At 37.6% G+C, this 19884-nt stretch overlaps 1 protein-coding gene across 1 annotated transcript in view; it reads left to right on the top strand.

The window, feature by feature from the left end:
• LOC117370514 (guanine nucleotide-binding protein G(i) subunit alpha-2) overlaps positions 1-18948 on the top strand; it is a 45620-nt gene extending 26672 nt beyond the window's left edge. Inside the window, exons 2-9 of the mRNA XM_033965959.2 lie at positions 2602-2644; positions 5545-5686; positions 8658-8818; positions 12690-12818; positions 14581-14710; positions 16274-16427; positions 16980-17172; positions 17832-18948. Coding sequence (XP_033821850.1) covers positions 2602-2644; positions 5545-5686; positions 8658-8818; positions 12690-12818; positions 14581-14710; positions 16274-16427; positions 16980-17170 — 950 coding nt within the window. The 3' untranslated portion in view covers positions 17171-17172; positions 17832-18948. The remainder of the gene's footprint in view (positions 1-2601; positions 2645-5544; positions 5687-8657; positions 8819-12689; positions 12819-14580; positions 14711-16273; positions 16428-16979; positions 17173-17831) is intronic.
• Positions 18949-19884: the final 936 nt, after the last annotated feature.

Raw genomic sequence — 19884 nt, 5'->3', positions numbered from 1 at the left:
GACTGGATAAAATTTGACCATAGAATATTACAATACTGTTAAAAAAAATTCTGTGGATCTCAAAATCCGTATCGTAACACTAATATCCTACTATATTTTGTATTGAGTGGTGTGTATTGTCTAAAAGAATGTTTAACATCTTTGTGGTACAAATTGTTATTGAGTATCAAGCCTTTTGTTAGTATCGAAATTTTGAATCTAAGTAAGAAATGTCATTATCGTGACAACAAGTCAAAATCTGAACCTTGGTCTAACCTAGAACAAAACCAGGTCAAATGGCACCGGTGTTCCCTGTGCTTTCATTCATGGCAAACAGTTTTGAATTTCCATTTAATTTGTCTTTCCAATCTCCACAGCGCTCCCTTTGTTCATTAGTGGCCATGTCCTAAAATACCTGTAGGACAGTGATGTGGTCCCTCCAGGCCTGAAATATTAATGGCAGAGTTTTATTCGAGGCAGAGAGGTGACCTTCAGGTACTGCGCCCACAGTCCCGCGCTGTCATCGCCCACTTCACATGATTTTAAATAGGACACTTTTTTTACGCTAATAATGCCTGGTTCAAGCTAATGGCATTCTTGTGTGTTAAGTTCAAAGTTGAGAGGTTACATAAAGGTCTGCTTTTAGATTTTCCAATACAAGCACAAAATGAGACCAGTGAATATATTAGTCTGTATAATGAAGCCACAGTTGTGTATAATAGACAGATTTACCAACGCTATTCTTGTTCTTCTCTTAACTTATTCTGTAAATAGCAAAATATCTTCATTTTTGTGAATAGATTAGTTTTTTTATTAGTTTACAAAAGCATTAATCAAATTGTAAGAGAAATTTTCAATTCTGTCAACTAGACTAAAAGTAATTTGAGTGCGTTGAGATATTTCACTCTAGTAACTTTTTTCTGTACTTTGTGTTAAGTTTTGGTTTACAATGGATCATACCTGGACAACTGCGGGATTACACAGACATTACTCCACATTCTAATTTTGCAGATCCTAAACAAACACTGTACTAAGAACACGTCTAGCTCAGTCCTCGTTGACATTTCTTTGCTGATATTTGACATCAGAGGTAATAGTACTCCCCGCATTAGAAGCATGTGCAGACTTGAATGGACATTGCCACCACAGTATGTTGAGTATTCATGTGTCTGGGTAAATGAACTTCTGAAGGTAAAAAGGTTGGGAACCACTAATGCGTCATCAGTATCAGTTATAATATTGCAACTTTTATTTTAAACTCTACCACAGGAGTATTTCAGGGTATCTTGACTGTACATAGCAACACTCTTGTATTTGTTGTTTACCGTGCAGCAGATTTACAGTGCAGTCCTGATAATGGGCCAGTCTAGTGCCCTCGTCTCTGCAGGACATGAGACAACCCTTATAGATCTTCACCCTGGTTAGGCACTTCTCTCCTCCTCTGTTCTTTCCCTTCACCACCTACCCCCTCTTTCATTCACTCCCCTCTCTTTCCAAATGTCTCCCACCTCTACTTTCACCCTTCTCTTGTTTCTATATCCACCTTACTCTTTTTCATCTCCTTTTTTATGCATCTCTTTCCTAATTCTCTCACTACTCTCTATTCCCTCCTCTTGTCACCTTTTCTCCTCTATATTTCTCACAGTATCTTTCCTCCCTCTCTCCTCTCCCCGTCCACTTTTATACGCTCCCCTCCCCCTCTCTCCACCTTTTTTCCTCTTTTACCTCTTTCGTCTCTCCTCTTTCCCACTCCCTCCTCCTCTCTTCTCACCTCTCTCTTCTCTCTCTACCTTCCTCATTCCTCTCAGCACTCCCTCCCTCTCACCGCTTTCCTCTCCTCTCTTTCCCAGTCGCACCCACCCCCCTTTCTCCTCTCTCCCCTCTCCCCTCCCTCTCTCTCTCTTTCTCCTCTTTTTCTTCCCACTCTGCTCTCTCCTCCTCATTCCTCTCTCTCACCTCTCTTCCCTCTCTTCCCATGCTCGTTGTTGGATGTGATGGGCTTTGACAGGACAAGGACAGCTCAGCGCCCCTCCCCTCCTCCCTCTCTGCCGTGGGACAGGTTAATGCACAGAGACAGGGCTGTGAGACAAGGGGGTCAAAGGGCGGGACAGGTGCAGAGCAGAGTGCTATAGACCACCAGACTAAAAAGGTCAAGATTAAAAATACCAAAGTCTCAAAATGTCTAGCTTTTCTATCTGCCCTGGCGCACTTATGCACTTACAGTTTAATTATTTAACATAATCTCTTTATTTTTAATTCAGCACTTGGAGACGATTCAGTTTTGGCCTAAAATAATCAAGCTGTTGAACTGTCAAACACATTTTTGAGTAAATTATTAAAAGGTAAACTGCCCAATGTTTGTTGTCCTGGCGTCACCTCTCGCATGTTGGATCACTATTTAAAACAAACAGATTAACTACAAAATTAGAAAAAGCACAACATTTTAATTCTAACTGTAATAATTGTAACTCAAAATTACTAAAAATGTTTAATTTATGCGATCAGTTTCCTTTGTATTTTATTCACTTTTAAAATCCTTGGGCAGGCCGGTTTTGAATGGTGTTTGAGTATTTTGTTGCCACCTTGGAAAGCAAAATATAAATGTTTTCTTCTCTTCCACAGGTGCTGGAGAGTCTGGGAAAAGCACCATTGTCAAGCAGATGAAGTAAGTGCTCAGTATTCTCACACCCTTTTGCCCTCCCACTCCTCCTAATGGTCAGTCTTCTGCTTTGAGTGACAGGTGGATTCAGCCAATCACAGTGAAGTGTAAGCTTTTAGACGATGCAGATAATTGTATTTGCCTAATATAGACGGCATATGCAAACATGAATTGTGATTAAAAATGAAACCATGACTGAGGATTGTGAAATGCATCTTTTGGCATATGACCCACCCTTATTAAAACCTGTTTCGGTATCCATGGGTTACACAATGATGTAAAATTATGACCGTTGCCAATGTGATAAATGGTTTAAAAACAAAATATATCTCACAAGATTAGCCAATATTGCATATAGCAGGAAGCTGAAACCTGTGATTATAGGGTTCTGCCTTGGTACACAAAAATATATATTATTCTTTTTATAACCAATACCTAATCAATAACCAATACCTGATCATCCGGAACCACACACTGTCTCTTGTACTTGAGAGACCTGTGTTACACATTAGCAGCTGTGGCTGGACCTTCCCAAGTTAGGACAGTGTTGTTTTCCCTCTATGGTCCAGTCCCAGACGCTTCTAGATTTGAACTGAATGCAGAAGGGACTGGCTGGTCACTGGTCAGACAACTATTTACTGTACAATTCACAACGCTTCTCATCATATCTGTGTAGCCCCTCAGTCGTCCAGGTCTGATCCATAGCAAACAACGAAGTAAAATCTGTCAACTGGAACATTCTGACCAGAACTGAAGAAGCGGCTTGGATGAGCAGCGAAACGTCTTCACTCTTACAAGATTTGTCCAGTTGACAGATTTAACTTTGTTGTTTGCTACTTCTCATCATATTTAGTATTTCTTAACTAGTAGCTAGGGGAATTTAACCTCATACTGTTAAATGTTGAACCTAATAGAATCCATGGTTGACGTTACATAAACATAAGTGAAATACATCAGCCATATCCCCCAAGGTTCTAGTCAAACTTTGGTGAGGTGGATTGTAAAGTAATGTTCCTATTTGTGTCTGCGCCGATGAGAAGAGACACACACAGGACTACAGGGCTTAATTATTCACATTCCTCCGAGCAAGCCAGGCGTTCAATTCATTTTTTATGAAGATGGAAAATACAGTGTTTTTCATTATTTTCTGTTGCGTACACATATATCAAGTTGCGACACAGAACCACTTGCAAAACATTGACAGTGCATCACATTACATAACACTATTTTGTCATTAGCATTTCCTCCCATTTATAACCAGTGAGATTATTTTGCAGTTAACTATTATTATTGTGTCCTTTTAAATATTCCCATTGTCTGTTCATATGAGCTAACTAATTCAACTCTCAGTACAGTGTTAATGGAATACAATTTTTATTATTATAAATTATTAAAAAATGGAGGAGGGAAAGATGAAGCAGTGACTGAGGATCGGGATAGTTTTTGTGCATGTCTGCAAATGTATGTTTCGATTTTAATTTCTTTAATATTATGCCTCACTGTTTTCATTTTTGATTTGGTTTTGTTCACCAAGTATTAAAACATAATAGATATTTGATTTAAAAAAACAAATATGTGAACAGATGCAGCTTGTCTAAAAATGTTTCCTTCGATTAGGTTAGTTTAGTATTTGCCATTTGTACTAAAAAAAAACAACAAACGGTCACCCTGAAACATGTGTAAAAAGCGTCATAAACAATAGAGATGCATTACACAACACCAGCGGCTCAAGAAAGATGTTGACACTGTTAAATAAACATTTTCACTTTGAGTTCTACTGACGGCATAAAAGCAGTGGAAATAGCAGTAGGCTGTAGATTTTGGAGCTTGTCTGGATTTGCCCTGTCTGCACTTCCTCCTTTGAGCCTCATGAAATCTGCATAGATCTGGAGACAGGAAACACACTTGTGATTGCACATTAGTGACACTTAGCTGACTCACCCCCTGCTTCATGTAGTGATACTGCACAGGCATTGAAAAACATTGAAATCCATGAAGGATACAGAGGCAGAGAACAATGGGCATTAACCAGTGCTGCATCAAACCGCTGCCTCCAGACACCGAGATAGTGGAAACACAGCACTTTTCACAACAAAGGCTGCTGCCGTAGACTTGTTTTGATCTGAGACCATTTCAACATCGACAATTTACTGTATTTGCTCTAGTAAAGATTCAATACTATGCCTCTGGTCAACTACTTCAGTGCTGGGTAAATGCATAATTCATAAGAAAATGTGTATTTTGAAACCCTGCACAAACTGGCTGTGTTAATGAGTTTAGTGTGTGTTTAAAGAGCATCTGAGTAGATTACAAGGTCGAGTCAGGTTGAGTTTGGGCATCCTGTGTAACAAATCTAAACTGAAAAAATTAGAGTTGGACAAACATTATTGATCCACAGGGAGATTACCGTAACACAGTAGTTCACATATTACAATATAACAAAATGGTAATTCAGTTCAGAATAATTTAAAGTGGCAAAAATGGCATAATACTTGTCTCAAATAAGACGCAATGTACACATTTGTATAAAAAGATAAATCAGGCACTCACTTGTTTACAAAATATTTAAAAAGCCTTTACTCTAAGAGGGGAGAACACATAAAAAACTTAAGGCTGTGTGTACATTTGTGTATGTACAAGTAGAATCAAATAAAATATAATGAATATAAAATGTACGTAGACTGTTCTACAGTTGGACGGGTAAAGAGAAACAGTGCAAAGATGAGGGGACTTTCACATGATACATATTGACCACTATATTTGCTTTTCTAATCTTGCCTTTTAAAAATAATCTAAGGCTATAATTTAGAAACTATAATTTCAGTTTTGTCCCTTTGCCCTTCCTAGTTCATGAAGAAAGTGTAAATGCCTCTCCATCTAAATCTTGTCTCAAACTTGTCTTTCAGGATCATTCATGAAGATGGATACTCAGAAGACGAGTGTAAGCAGTACAGAGCGGTGGTCTACAGTAACACCATCCAGTCCATCATGGCCATCGTCAGAGCCATGGGGTCCCTCAAGATTGACTACAGTGACCCAGCCAGACAAGTAAGACAGGATGACGCTTAGATAATGACTAATAATGACTAGTAATGATGATACTGTAGCCCCAGCTGCCCTGAGACAGGCTGACAGAAACGGGGTTGCCAATCTGTGCCATATATCCCTCCGACCACCACCAACACTCGCGCACACACCACATTATACTAGGGAGTGCGTGAACGGTCTTGCCTAAGGACACAGCCTTATTTTCTCGCTTGCACCCTACTGTGGCACCTGGTTTTCCCAGCAGTCTCCCATCCAAGTCTAACAAGGCCATGGCTTACTTAGTCACAAGAATGTTTGGCCACAAATGTGCTAATGTGTTAGTGCACCTTTAATGTAAATATGGACTAAGTCACTGTTTTGTTGTGAGGGGTCCACCATCTGCTGTAATGTTCCACAGTATGGCATTGAACGTGTCCATCATGCATATATTCAAGCGAAACAATAGTAGGATTGAGAAATGATACATTTGGAGGCAGAGAAATTATCATCCGTCATATGTGTTTGACAATACATGCTAGTAATGTTATTAATGCAATAGAGTGATCAACAGGGAGGCAGAGAAAATCATATTCTACATATTTAGAAAGTTCAGAATTAAGTAATTTACCATTTTCATTTAAAAAAAATATATATTTTCCCGGGAATTGTGGAAATTGGATACATTGTTGTTTTGTCCTGTTGCCTGGTGTCACTGTGGCTGCAGCTCATTACAAAAGTGGAATCACAGTTCATTTGTCTTCTCATCCAGCTGCATATGTTAGACACTAAAAGGGTTAAAACGCTGTGACTGTGACATGACCCTGTTTTGGATGATCACGTTTGCTTAAAGTACAAAGAGGCCACATAAAATAAAAATGTGTGGTTTACGAGATCATCTGAGACATGTCATAGTTTCATATGATGCCCATTTTGATGCCAATTGACTAATAACATATTCTATAACAAATTGCTTACAGAATACACATTAAACAGTTTTTGTCAATAATAAGCCATGTTATTTAGAAGTGTATATACTTGTCCAAACATGCTACACTTCAGACTCATCACTACTCACTTTTACTGCAACTGGTTTAAGCACAATGCACAATGAAAATGCACTTGCACAATGTGATAAACCATTTTTTTAGTCATTCACTTCAACCATGCAAATGCTCTCGTTGTGTCCTTGGGCAAGACACTTCACCCACCTCCCCCCCGGTGTCTGTGTACACTGGTGTAAGTGTGTGTGAGTGGTACTTTGATGTAAAGCACCTTGAGTGCCTTGAATTTGGAAAGGCACTATATAAAAATGTGACCATTTACCATTTCCAAATTTCATTGACAATAAAAAACAAAACAAATAAACAAAAAAACTTCAATCACTGGAGTCCTATCCAAGAGGTTCACAAGCAGAGCTGCTATTGTCCATGCTGCTACAAGTCTCTCCATGGACCAGCACCAAAGTACATCTCAGACATATTAGTGCTGTATGAACCATGTCACACTCTGAGGACTTCAGGGACCGGCCTCCTGCTGGTGCCCAGAGTCAGGACTAAACATGGAGAATCAGTGTTTCAGTTTTGTGCACTTCAGTCTTCCTGAAGATGTGAGACAGGCCTCTACTTTGACAATGTTTAAATCCAGGCTCAAAACTGTTCTGTTTAGCTGTGCATACGACCGAAAGGTTTTTATTCTGCACTCTTCTGTTTTAATGTTAATTTTATGTTGATTAGTTGTGATTGGTTGTTTTGATTTGTTGTATTGTATTTTTAATGTCCTTCTCATTCTGTAAAGCACTTTGAATCACCTACGTCTATAAATTATGCTATACAAATAAACTTGCCTTGCCAATATATATGTACTGTATAGCAGCAGCAGAAAAATATTATAAAATACAGTGCAAAAGGTAGTCTGTTGCCAAAAAACACATTTAAAGACATTATTTACAACTAAAGCAACAAAGTACCTTTTGTAGGCTGACTCACCAAAAGGCTAATTCAGCTGATTTGTGACCCAAAACGATGGTCTCAGCTAGGATAGTCACATACACCCCCTACTGTATTTGTTTGCACTTTATATTCCTATTTGTGCAACTGATGACATTGTTTCATTGGACAATTCTGCAGTTTTCTAGATCTTTTTTTTTCATGTGATTAGTGATGTGATTTGCTTATTGTGCATTATCTGACTAAATACAAGCTAAACCAGAGCGAGAAGACGGATATATGACTTACAAGTACAAACACACATTGAAGACTGGAATAAATCATGTTATTGCGAAAGCCTCTGTGAGCAAATTAATTAGCGGTAACACAGAGAAGGGAGAGAAACTGTCAAGATGCATTTTGCAGAAGGAGCAATGTGTTCTATGTGCAGCGAATCTCAACATGGGAGCTCATTTTCTCTGATCATTCATTTGCAACCCACTGTTTAACAAATCTAATATAAATTATCACAAACAAACTTGTAAGCAGGTAAACATAATAGGACTTTTTGATTTAGTGTAAGCTGCGGTTTGGATGGTGTAAAGCAATGCCAACTGTAGAGAAGAAACGGTATTTATATAGAACCTTTCGCAAATGAAAAAATAACCCAAAACCGTAATCAACTCACTGTTAATATACTCAAATATCTGGATTATTTTGCCGTATTTTTGCAGAAAATGTTAGCTTAATTCATCGTGTAGGTGTTGCTGTTGTCAATACTGAAATGATTTTGCTACTAAGGAAAAAGGTTTATTATTTTTTTCACTGATGTGATTCTCAATCCAAAATAATAGCAGTTTTTTTTAATATTACCATGTGGTCTCAATACTAGTTCTGCTACAGATCCAGACCACGTTCCAGAAAGGCCAGATGAGTCAGTATCTCGATTTTACACTAGTTTAAATATTGATTAGTATTTTGGTATTGATAAGAAGTGATTAAAAAAGCAAAAACAAGTTGGTGTGTATTTGGCCCTGATCTCACTCCCTCTCTCCTTCGCTCTTGAGGACGATGCCCGCCAGCTGTTTGTCCTGGCCGCCACAGCAGAGGAGAAGGACATTCTGCCCGATGACCTCGCCAACGTGATCCGACGACTGTGGGCCGACGCGGGCATCCAGAGCTGCTTCGCCCGCTCACGAGAGTACCAGCTCAACGACTCCGCCGCATAGTGAGTGTGGAGTGTTCAGTCACAATGAATAATCTCGTCTTGGGCTTGTGAACATTTATTATTATGTCTAAATATATGGCAGTGTAAAAAGTCTCACTGTATGGAGCTCAACAGTCAAAGCACTTTCTGGAAGTTCTGGAAGTAAATTTCTCATTAATTTTCCCCATAGAATTTCCGAAGAATTCAAATATTAAAAGACATGAAACATACTGAAAAAGAGTGTGACATGACAGCTACATTAAGGACATAACTGATTAGCCTCAGACAAAGATTTTAATTTTTATTATTTTTTTTCCTGGTCATTGGTTACTTTTACTTAAGTACTGTAGTTTACCCCTTAAGTCACAGGTGGATTAAACCAATCACTGTGTCATATGGATCAAAACCTCTCTAGGCTTTAGATATGTCACAAAAGTTTCTATAAAAATGTATATATCACCAACCCTTAATTTTGAGGTACTTTATTGTCCCAAGAGTGTAATGTGGCCACTGTATTTGATTCATCTTATGCACTAGGGACTCATCAGTGCGTTTTTAGATGAGGACTAGCATTTTTACTGTGAGAATGTTTTTTTTTTTTATGTATTTATAAATGAATGGATAAAAGGAATTTTATTTTGGTTGTTTACATTTTTTTTTTTTTTTTTTTTTTTTTTTTTGAAAGGGACAAAATATTTTCTTCATTAATTACAACCAAAAAAGGATTGGGCTAAATCCATGTGCTTATGTAAGGCCATCCTGAGCAACACGTAACGATGATCTTCTTCTAACTACATGTAGCCTCAGTGCTTCATGTTGTGATCCTCCTCAGTATTCTGTAACAGTCACTCTTTAACTTACTCCCTTCTGTATCAACCTGATGTTCTTTATTCTCAACACCATCTTCCCTTCACTAACACTACAGCTGTCAGCACATTCAACTACATGAGTGTCAATCAGTATGCGCCCATCTTCTGTGTACATTCAGTGGTGTTTAACCAATATAAATGGTAATGCAGCCAAGTGGGAAAATGCACAGCTGTTTATTAAGCATTTGTGGTCTATTTATTCCATCTGCATCTCAAGCTGCTTCTTGTTCAAATGATTAAATATAGCACAAAATGGCATTACACCGTCTGAAATGTGAATGCATTTGAATGTTCATAATATGCAAAGGATTTTAATAAGTGCTCAGGAAAATGTGTGTGCACCTAACATGCATAATTGCTCCTCAAGATAAATTCTAAACATTAAAAGATCGTTTATCCTGCTTCATGGTCTCAAAGTGCTTGATAATTCAGTCACAAAACACTTGCATATCTCAAAAGGCCAAGAATGAATCACTTGTTGTATAAAGGTAATATCCCTGGTGCATATTTTTAATTCCTAAAAGGCCCACTACAAAAAGTAGCTATTTTTATCTCAGCCAAGATATTACAGTATTAACATGTAACTTTTCTGGCAAGACGTGTCAATGCTTTACCTAGAATGTTCAGCAGTATGGCATTAATCTTATCTATCTTGCATGTATTCAGTTACTTTTTTATTGCTCAAAAATCCCATAAATAATCTGTGTTCCTACTGTGACTTATGTAACTGACTTATGATGCCACCTGCTCGTCTCCATGGACATAGAGGAGTTCAATACCATAGGGAGGAACATTATAAGACATCTTAAACTCATGGATTTAACTGCTTTTTCTGTAATTAAGCGTATAGATAAAAGCCTTACATGTTCTTTTGCTTCATGTGAGTTAATGTATTCACAGTGTAATAATGTTTCATAATGGCAGGTTAATATAGCTGTCAGTGAGTCTGATGGAAAGGTTTGATTTTCTCTGGTGAAACTCTCTCACATCCCCAAGGATCAGAACAGACTCAAGAGAACTTAATAACTTATATTTAGAGCCTATGTCTAGCCCCTAGTTTATTGCTTAAATATAGTTTCATCAGATGTAATTTCTGACTTAATTGCTGAAATATTGGGCACTTATGGATCTTATCTGGTAACAAAGAGTGGCAGACTAGCAAATACTTCTGGTACCCGTGGTGGAGAGTAATGAAGTAAAAGTAGTAAAGTACTGTTTTTATATAGGTATCTGCACTTTAAGTACATTTTAAACTGGATACTTTTACTTCACTACATTTGAGAGAGAGGATATCTGTATTTTTTACTCTACTATGCTACATTTTTGAATAGGACTGAAAAGTAAAAGAATTTAGTGTTTGAGAGCTGCTAAAAAGGCTCATTCATAATTTGAACAAAAGACAGCTAGAAAAAACAACTGATTTAATTGTTTATTGAGCCAAATTCTGCAGAAATCTATCAAAATCACTACATTTGAAGCCTCATAAGACCTCAAAATTGGTACTTAAGTAAAAGTATCACATGAAATAATCTACTTGAGTATTTTTCTGCTCTATAGTTTTACTTGAGTAACAAAATTAAATGCTACTTCCCCCACTATCTGGTACAGTCAGTTAGCTAAACTAAAACTGTAATGGTTTTAACTACTTAACCACAGCACATAATTTATTACACCTTTTAAATTTAGCTGATGTTGACACCGCCTATAAATAAACCAGAACAGAAATTATTGCTTGCTGTTAAGAACTATTGAAAGTTAGATTTTATGATATGCTATTTATACTTTCAATCTCTGCAGATAAATGGGCTCCAGTGCGTGTGAACGTGGTCAGAGAAACATACAGTATAATGGCATAAACCTGGAGTTAATTTGATGTTAAATTAGCTGGTGTTCTGTCGATGGGATTCAGAATGATGAAACCAAAATATATCATTTGAATGTTCCTCAAAATGTCTCCCATAATAAGAAGCTGAAACACATTAATACAAAATATAGATTGAGTCAAGCCATGACAGAGTTTAATTCATTCTTGCATTTTAAACGTTTTAAAAGGGCATTTTGTTGTTCTCGTTTAAATCAGCAAAGTGTGTGGATAATGATGATGTCATTTGTTATTATGAAATGTTGTAACTCTGTGTGAAGCCGTGGTTGTCCGGCCCTCCCTGTACTGCTCTGTTGGTTTTGGACCGTGAGCTGGTGAGATTGGGGCCGTGCGTGTGTGTGTGTGTGTGTGTGTGTGTGTGTGGGGCATGTAGTGAAGAGGCTGAAACACTCCCCCACTGACCAACAGTCTGTCCCCGAACTGAATAGAACAGAACAGGCTGCACGCTCTCAAAACCAGCAACAAACTGGCTGTATTCTGTTTGAAATGACACTTCATCAATGTTCAAGGTGTAACATTTCTGCTGGAGGGTCTGCCACCTGCATTTCTCCATGGACATGTTATTTTACCTGCAGTGTTCCACAGTATAGCATTAACATTAATCCTTCTTCAGGGATGAGCAGTTACTAGTTTCATGTAAGAAATGTGGAGAGACGGGCCTGCTCACAATCTGTTTTTCCACGTCACATTTTTAGCAATACAAACAACTAAATAAATAAAAAGTAGATTAGTTAAAATGTCATACTGTGGAGCATTTCAGACATAGCATTCCCATGAAGATAAGCAGGTGGTCATAAGGAATGTTGCTTCGGAATAGATTGGTATATACTTTGACCCTGTGCACTGCGGTGTGTCTAGTCCCTTAAGTCCAGTCCTGCTGTTTCCTTGAATGCATTTTATGAGTGTATTTTTGCTGCCTGTTGAAATCTCACTGAAATTGACTTGTTTTTTTATGAGATTTTAGGACTGGATATTCTGCCAGCACAATATGAGCTTTTCTTTTGCTCTATACCATTCAATAACGGTATAGTGTGGAGACAGTGATGTGGAAATTGCAAATCAGTTTTCCTAAGAAGACGGATAAAAGTCCTATTGTAATACTCGATTCTTGTATAACCATTTTTGCATATTTCTTTCGTAGTTACCTGAACGACCTGGAGAGGATAGCCAAAGCAGACTATATCCCCACGCAGCAGGACGTCTTGAGAACCAGGGTCAAAACCACTGGTATCGTGGAGACTCACTTCACCTTCAAAGAGCTGCACTTCAAGTAAGACTCCTATTCCTCTCTAGACTGCATCCCCCATAATGCAACACTGGGCAAGAAATGTAGCCTGCCACACAGTAATGGTCTGATTTGTAGGGAAAGATTGCATAGTTGAATTGCTGTGCAAATCGGGTTGAGAGAGCATGAAATTAAATGTATGTTTGTATACGGTGTTTTATTAGTGTGGGATAAATTATGAGGTTGTAGCTGGACTGAAAAAATAAAAGCGATTACACCACAATATTAAGTGTCAAACGGGCCATGCAAGCTATTTATTTCAATTTTTCAAGTGAAGTATGGACTGAAATGGCATGTGCAGTATGATATTTGGATGTGTGCTTATATACAACTATATTTTAAAAATCATTGTGCACATTCATAGTGTAGTGGTATCTAGAAATAGTCTTTGCAACACATGTGTTCTTTGCAATTATAATGCTCAACAGGGTCAATGGCCTGGTTGTTTTGCCCCAGTACAGATGTACAAGCAGCTCTTGAGGTCAAAATAAGTCTGCTGCGTACTGTCTACATCTAATTTATAAAGCACTGGATTGTTTGTTACCGTAATGGCAAAACTCAAATCTGGTCTCTGAAAGTTGTGAAAAACTTAGAAACTCATCACAGTGAATAATTGTGTGAACTGTTCTGTTTATGTTTTTAAAAATCAGGTACAGTGCATTTTAATGTTGAATTTCTTTGGACTTAATGTACTGTTTTGAAGCACCTGTTCTGACTATGTTAACCTTACTATTCTTCACTGCCTACATGGAACAATAGGTCCTGCATTAAAAGTGCCCGGGCCTCTTTTGAGCTCCAGCTGAGACAGTAATGGATACACACATATACTATAGACCTCTTAATTACGCCTGCATGGGAGATTCAAGTGCTCAAATATTTCATAACCTGCCTCACTATAGAGGAAAAAAATGGCATCGCTGTTTCCAAAGAACATGTAGGCTGAATAGCTCGTGTGTTGTTATGTTTTGTCCTTTTCTGGAATGGGTCACTTGTTCTTGTCTTGATTTATTTTATATATTCATACTATTAATATATATTCTTGAAACATTTATACTTTCCCGTATATCTAGGCTTAACACCCATACAAAGAGTACACTGGTCTTGACCCTTTATGTGTTGTGGCCTGTTCCTGACATTTACCTTTTCACACTCCTTTATGAATTAAACATGGGCTCAGTTAATCAATATGATAAAAAATGTGATTCAAATGTTTAGACCGATTGGGACAGTTTGGGGTTTTTTTTTATTACCTTTATCACCAATTATCTGAGCTGTAAGTCTACAATTTGCTTCTTTTCTCAAATTAATGCAGTAATGAAAACAGTTTGGTTTCATTACTAATTATGCTTAATAATTAAACATTAATCTAGTACTCTGAATAGGTAATAGTTCCCAGTTTCATTTCAAAGATTTTTCTGTAGACTTACACTCCTGTAGATTCACTAAATCACAGTATTAGGTGAAAAAAGAGAGATTAGTTTTAAAATAAGTCATATTATTTTCTAGTAAAAGCACTTTTACTTGAACACATTCTTCCTGTACTGTTTTCACCAAATCTGAGCCTCCACCTCGTCCCCTCCTCCTTTGTGAGAGCTCCTTCATGAAACCTTAATGCACATCCAGGGACGGCATGACACTCCAGCTCTCTTCCTCAATTTGTCATTTGTCCTAAAAATGCCCCCTTCTCCTTCCATTTTCTGTCTCGGCCACTGTCCTGACCCAAATGCATTGTGCTGTTTGCCCGCAGGATGTTTGATGTTGGAGGCCAGCGCTCCGAGAGGAAGAAGTGGATCCACTGTTTTGAGGGAGTTACAGCCATCATCTTCTGTGTGGCTCTGAGCGCTTATGACCTAGTGCTGGCAGAAGACGAGGAGATGGTATGTTTGAAAAGTATTAAAAAGTGATTCAACTTCATAATGAACGTTCAGTGCTTTGTTTTTAGCTGTACTGTGGTCTAAGTACAAACAGTGTTGAAAAATAATACATAAGGGTTTTTTTTCTTAAATTACAGCCTATATACACTAAAATATCTGAAGCTTTTTTAAATTGTATTGTGAGCTTGAGATCATAACGAGGACCCAGTTCGCACAAGACTAGACATGAGATCCCAATTTTGATGTTTATTGACCATTTAAAGCCCCATTGTGTAAGTTCTGAGCCAAAAAATAGAAGAAATAAAAAATATTTTTCAGTTTAAAAAAGGTTTTTATTGCTGTAACATGTGTCCTTACTGTGAGTGCCCCTTACTTCTCCACAGATCTGACTCTTACTTGACCTGTAAGAGCCAGAACCTGCTAGTTTCTATGGAAATGCTGTTCTTTCTGTTCTATAACCTTCCACAGTATGGCATTAAAGTCTATTGTGTCCATGACGAATGTTCATGCTTTTCACTTTCTATTTCCATGGAATCATAGGTGACCTGCTACCTCCAGAAAGTTGCATGGTGTTTAATATTTTTTCTGCTTTTTGGAACTATAATTTCTGTCATTCATCAGTTCTTACCTTTTTTTTGTCCATATGGGGAAATACCTCATTTTCCACATGTTTGCACAGTCTTCTGGAAATTGAATCTTGTAGGATCTTGTGACATGAGCTCCTGATTATATCTCTGCTGGTGGTTGTAACGTGAAACCTGGCCCTTTTGGATACATTTGCAAAATACATAATACTTTGTTGAGTACTCGTATATAGGTTGACTTTGCTGGTAAATTTAGCTATGTACTTACTGTCATCATTAGTTATTTTAGCTCTTTCCTGTCATGGCTGATTGAAAGTGAAGGCACGTTTTAATTTCCATATTGCTGCTGCACACTTGCGTTTGCCCATCCCTCCTCATTATGGCCTAATGATGGGAATCTCTTAGTGGTGAAATTTAATCAATGGACTTTAACGACCCATTTACAGTGCAGCGTAATTGTGTTATAAAATTATCTTAGCCTATTTTTCAACTGACTACAACCATTTGACCCTCATCTCCAGAATAGCTCTTGAATTTAAAGTAACTGACCAAGACCAGTCAAATCTGAAGCCACACTGCCCCCTGGTGGATGCATTTATACATCAGTCAAGCAGTACATGACAAGCTGAGCTCACACATTTTTTTTCTCCAATATGGCATTAGTGGGTGGAATGTGTTCAGTTGCAAGGAATTTGTCTCCATAACTAAACATTTGAATGGGCTGCATTTACTAAAATTGTAATTTACAGATTGAACCAAGTGATTTTGTTTGATTTCAAGATTAAACTGTTCTGAAACTATTTAAACACTTTTAAAATGGTCATAATTTATATATTGCCGTACTTATTGATCTGTTCCATCTTTTTTGAAAGTTTTTATTCTGTCTCCAGTATCTAAAACAAATTGAAATAAGATGATATTGTGCTGTTGTAAAATTGGTTAATCGTAGCGTTCTAATCTATTCCCCTTCTGTCTCGTTTAGAATCGGATGCACGAGAGCATGAAACTGTTCGACTCCATCTGTAACAACAAGTGGTTTACTGAGACGTCCATCATCCTCTTCCTCAACAAGAAGGACCTGTTTGAGGAGAAGATCACCCGCAGCCCACTCTCCATCTGCTTCCCCGAGTACACAGGTAAAATACTGCACTAGTGTCTGCTCCAAGAGTGTATGCAAGTTCATATATCTGAACCACAATTACTCTACTTGCATTCAACACTGCACTGTACTGTACATTTTTTTTATATATTCAGTACAAGTCTATTTTTGATTTACCTTACTTTTATTGCATGCCTATTTTTAATGTATCATAGCCGACATATTTACTAGTATTTTTCATATTGCACCAGACGGCCAAAGCATGTTCCTAGTTTGTGAATTCCGTTCACTGACAATGCCAATAAAACTTACTGATTTTGATTCTGATATTCTACTATTAACTTTAATGTTCACAGCCAAACAGTCAGTTTTTAGTGTAAGGGCAGTAGTATATTTTCTAGGGATGGAAAAGGTTAATATCTATACTAAGTACTAATATTACATAGTGTATGTTACAGAGGTCAGGTGCTGCTGAGATTCATTTAGCTTATTGGATATTCTTTTTTTCCAATAAAATAATGAATAGTTGGATAATTAAAAGCAAAATGATAAAACAGCTATTTAATAATTCCTTATTTATTAAAAACAGGAGCTAACAAGTTTGACGAAGCAGCCAGTTACATCCAGACCAAGTTTGAGGACCTGAACAAGAAGAAGGACACAAAGGAGATCTACACTCACTTCACCTGCGCCACCGACACCAAGAACGTGCAGTTTGTGTTTGACGCAGTCACCGACGTCATCATCAAGAACAACCTTAAAGACTGTGGCCTCTTCTAAAGGTACTGCACAGCCCACTAAAAAGTATGCGTCACATATGAGTGTTCACAGATTTCAGATTTTATGATATGTTAAAGCTCAACAGAACATAGTTTTCAAAATGCAAATATCTTAGAACATGTACTCACTGCTTTTATGTCCTCTGCCAAGACCTGTGTTGCCTGTAAATGTGTTAGAAGTGTGAAAGTGTGATTGGTGCTGGTCTGAGAGGCACAAAATTACATTTTTGTCATTCTGCCCCAGGAACTGACTGAGGAGTGAATGAATATCTAGGGAAGGTCTAAATAAATCCACTTATTTGTGGCACAGCACATACTCTAAGAATATCTACTTTTCTGGTGTTAGACCCACCTGTTTGTCTCCATGGAGATGTTATTGCTTTTCCTGCAATGTTCCACAGAATGGCATTAAACTGGTATATCTCTATGGAGACACAAAGAATGCACGTTTTCAAGGCATTTTTAGCAATTAAAAACACCTGTAATCGAATAAATTGTATGTTTATACCATACCAAAAACATTCCAGGCAGAGCAATATCATCTCCATGGAGACAAGCACCACCAGAAAAGTTGCATTGTGCACCTTTAATTCACTTTATATTTTTGAATAATCCAAGTCACTGTAATAAAGATATTTTTCTTTTGTTTTGTTCTTCTGCAGGACAATGGCTGGTACACACAGACTGCATGAGAGACTGCAAGAGAAATGAGACAATTACTGCTTTTCATAATGAAAACCATAACAGACTTGACTCCAAGAGGGGGGACCATTCATCACATGTTTCACAATATTCACACACACTTTTGTCTTAATATTTTATGTTTAGATGTGTAACTATATTCGGTCGGGGCTTTGCCATACATTCATATTGAGTGCCTGTAAATAATGGTTTCACAAAGAGGACCCTGACTGGAAAAAGCCAATTCATGACAGCACTCGAGGAAAAAATCTACTGTATTGCGATTAACTAAAGGCATATTAGGCAACATAATCCCCCAAAATGCTGGATCAATATAAATTCTATGACTTTATTATTTAAAGAGCTAAATCAAAGATGAAAGTATTAAAATGCCTTTGGTGCAAGCTTAAAATCATGAGGAATACATAGGCTATATGTTGTTTTAAATGTTTTTATTAAGATGCATTTTATTTTATTTCCTTTTTTTGTCAATAAGAGTAGATATTAGATTTTTATATCACATAACTTAAGTTGACATTTTACCTGAAACTGCACAGAGCCGATTTTTCTGAAGTTTCAAAAGAAAAAAAAGCATGGAGAATGACAAAGGGATGCGCTATGAAAATGTCTTTTGTACAATGTTTACACTGAACCAATAATCGGAGTTGTACAATAGCGCATTGTTCTGCATGAGCTCCCTAGACCAGAATAAAACCCCTCTTCTCTCACAAAAGATGAACAAAACATTCCTACTTTAGAAAAAAACTTGTAATGTGTCACTTTTAATATATCTGCAAGATTTTTATTAAGTGGATCTGTCTATAACATTTAGTTCTGTATCTGGTATGTTTCTCTCATTTTACCTGTGTTTTAACATGTTTGTGCCTTGATATCTGCGTTTACACTCGTTCTTTAGACATGCTATGTTCATATAGTGTGAATTAGGGCTATTTCTACTCCACTTGAGTTCACATCATTCACACGAGTTTGAAAAGCACCGCAGAAGCAGCACAGTGACAACAAATAGATGGCAATAGTGCAATGATGGTCGAACTGAAATTCACTTTGTTCATTGTAAATAAACACCTGATTGCATAATGTGTAGTGTCTGTTACTTTTGAAATTTACAAAAGTTTTTTATTTTATTTTTCTTAAAATTGCAGGGTCCTAAAGCCTATTGTGACGGAGGCAGTTATCATACAGCTGTAAGTGGTGGTTATGTCATTTGTTTCTTATGACGTTGCCTTGAGTATGAAACTTTAAAAAGAAAACTGTCAGATAAGCTAAACGTGCACTAGTAACTTTTCTGGGACACGGTTGCCACTTGTTTCCGCAGAGATGCCCGGACAATCTGGGATGTTCCACAATATGGTATTAAACCCATCTATCGCCATGGAGAAAAGCAGACAACACCACTATGAAGATATGGATCAGATCTGTGGAACAGTGATCACATTCACAGTAGAATTCATTTTTTATATCAACTGGAACATCTGTAATTGAATAGTTCTAAATGAAGCATAGATCACTTAGTGCCATATATCGGGCAAACAAATTTCCATGGAGACGAGCAGATGGTGTAGCTTCCACCAGAAAAGTTACATAGTGAGCATTTAATGTCATTTAGCATGTAGGCTCAAACTGATGACATGTTTAAACCTATTGAGATTAGCAAGTTAAACCATTTAAATCTAATGGCCAAAATGTTTTTCAGAGTCTCCTTGGTTGAATTACAATACAGTGTGATGAGCATCTAAAGAGGGTGGAGATGTTGATGGATCAGAGGCGGGTGGGGCTTTTGTTTTCATGTAAACTGCATTACAAACAGAATGGACACACACTGCTCTGTTTGTGAGGCTCGATTGACTTTCATGAGGCCGTGAGGAGGCGCTAACAAGCTGTCAGGGCCGGGGCCCCCGCTCCACCAGGGGGCGTCAGATAGGCGCCCAGTGAGGCTGTCCACCAGACCTACATTTCTAGAAAGATGTTCAAAAAACTTATTTCATTGCCTTCTCTCAGCTTAACTTGAACTGT

This window comes from Periophthalmus magnuspinnatus, chromosome 5 (genome assembly GCF_009829125.3).
Source record: "Periophthalmus magnuspinnatus isolate fPerMag1 chromosome 5, fPerMag1.2.pri, whole genome shotgun sequence".
NCBI lineage: Eukaryota > Metazoa > Chordata > Actinopteri > Gobiiformes > Gobiidae > Periophthalmus > Periophthalmus magnuspinnatus.
This window is presented reverse-complemented; position numbering and strand designations above follow the sequence as displayed.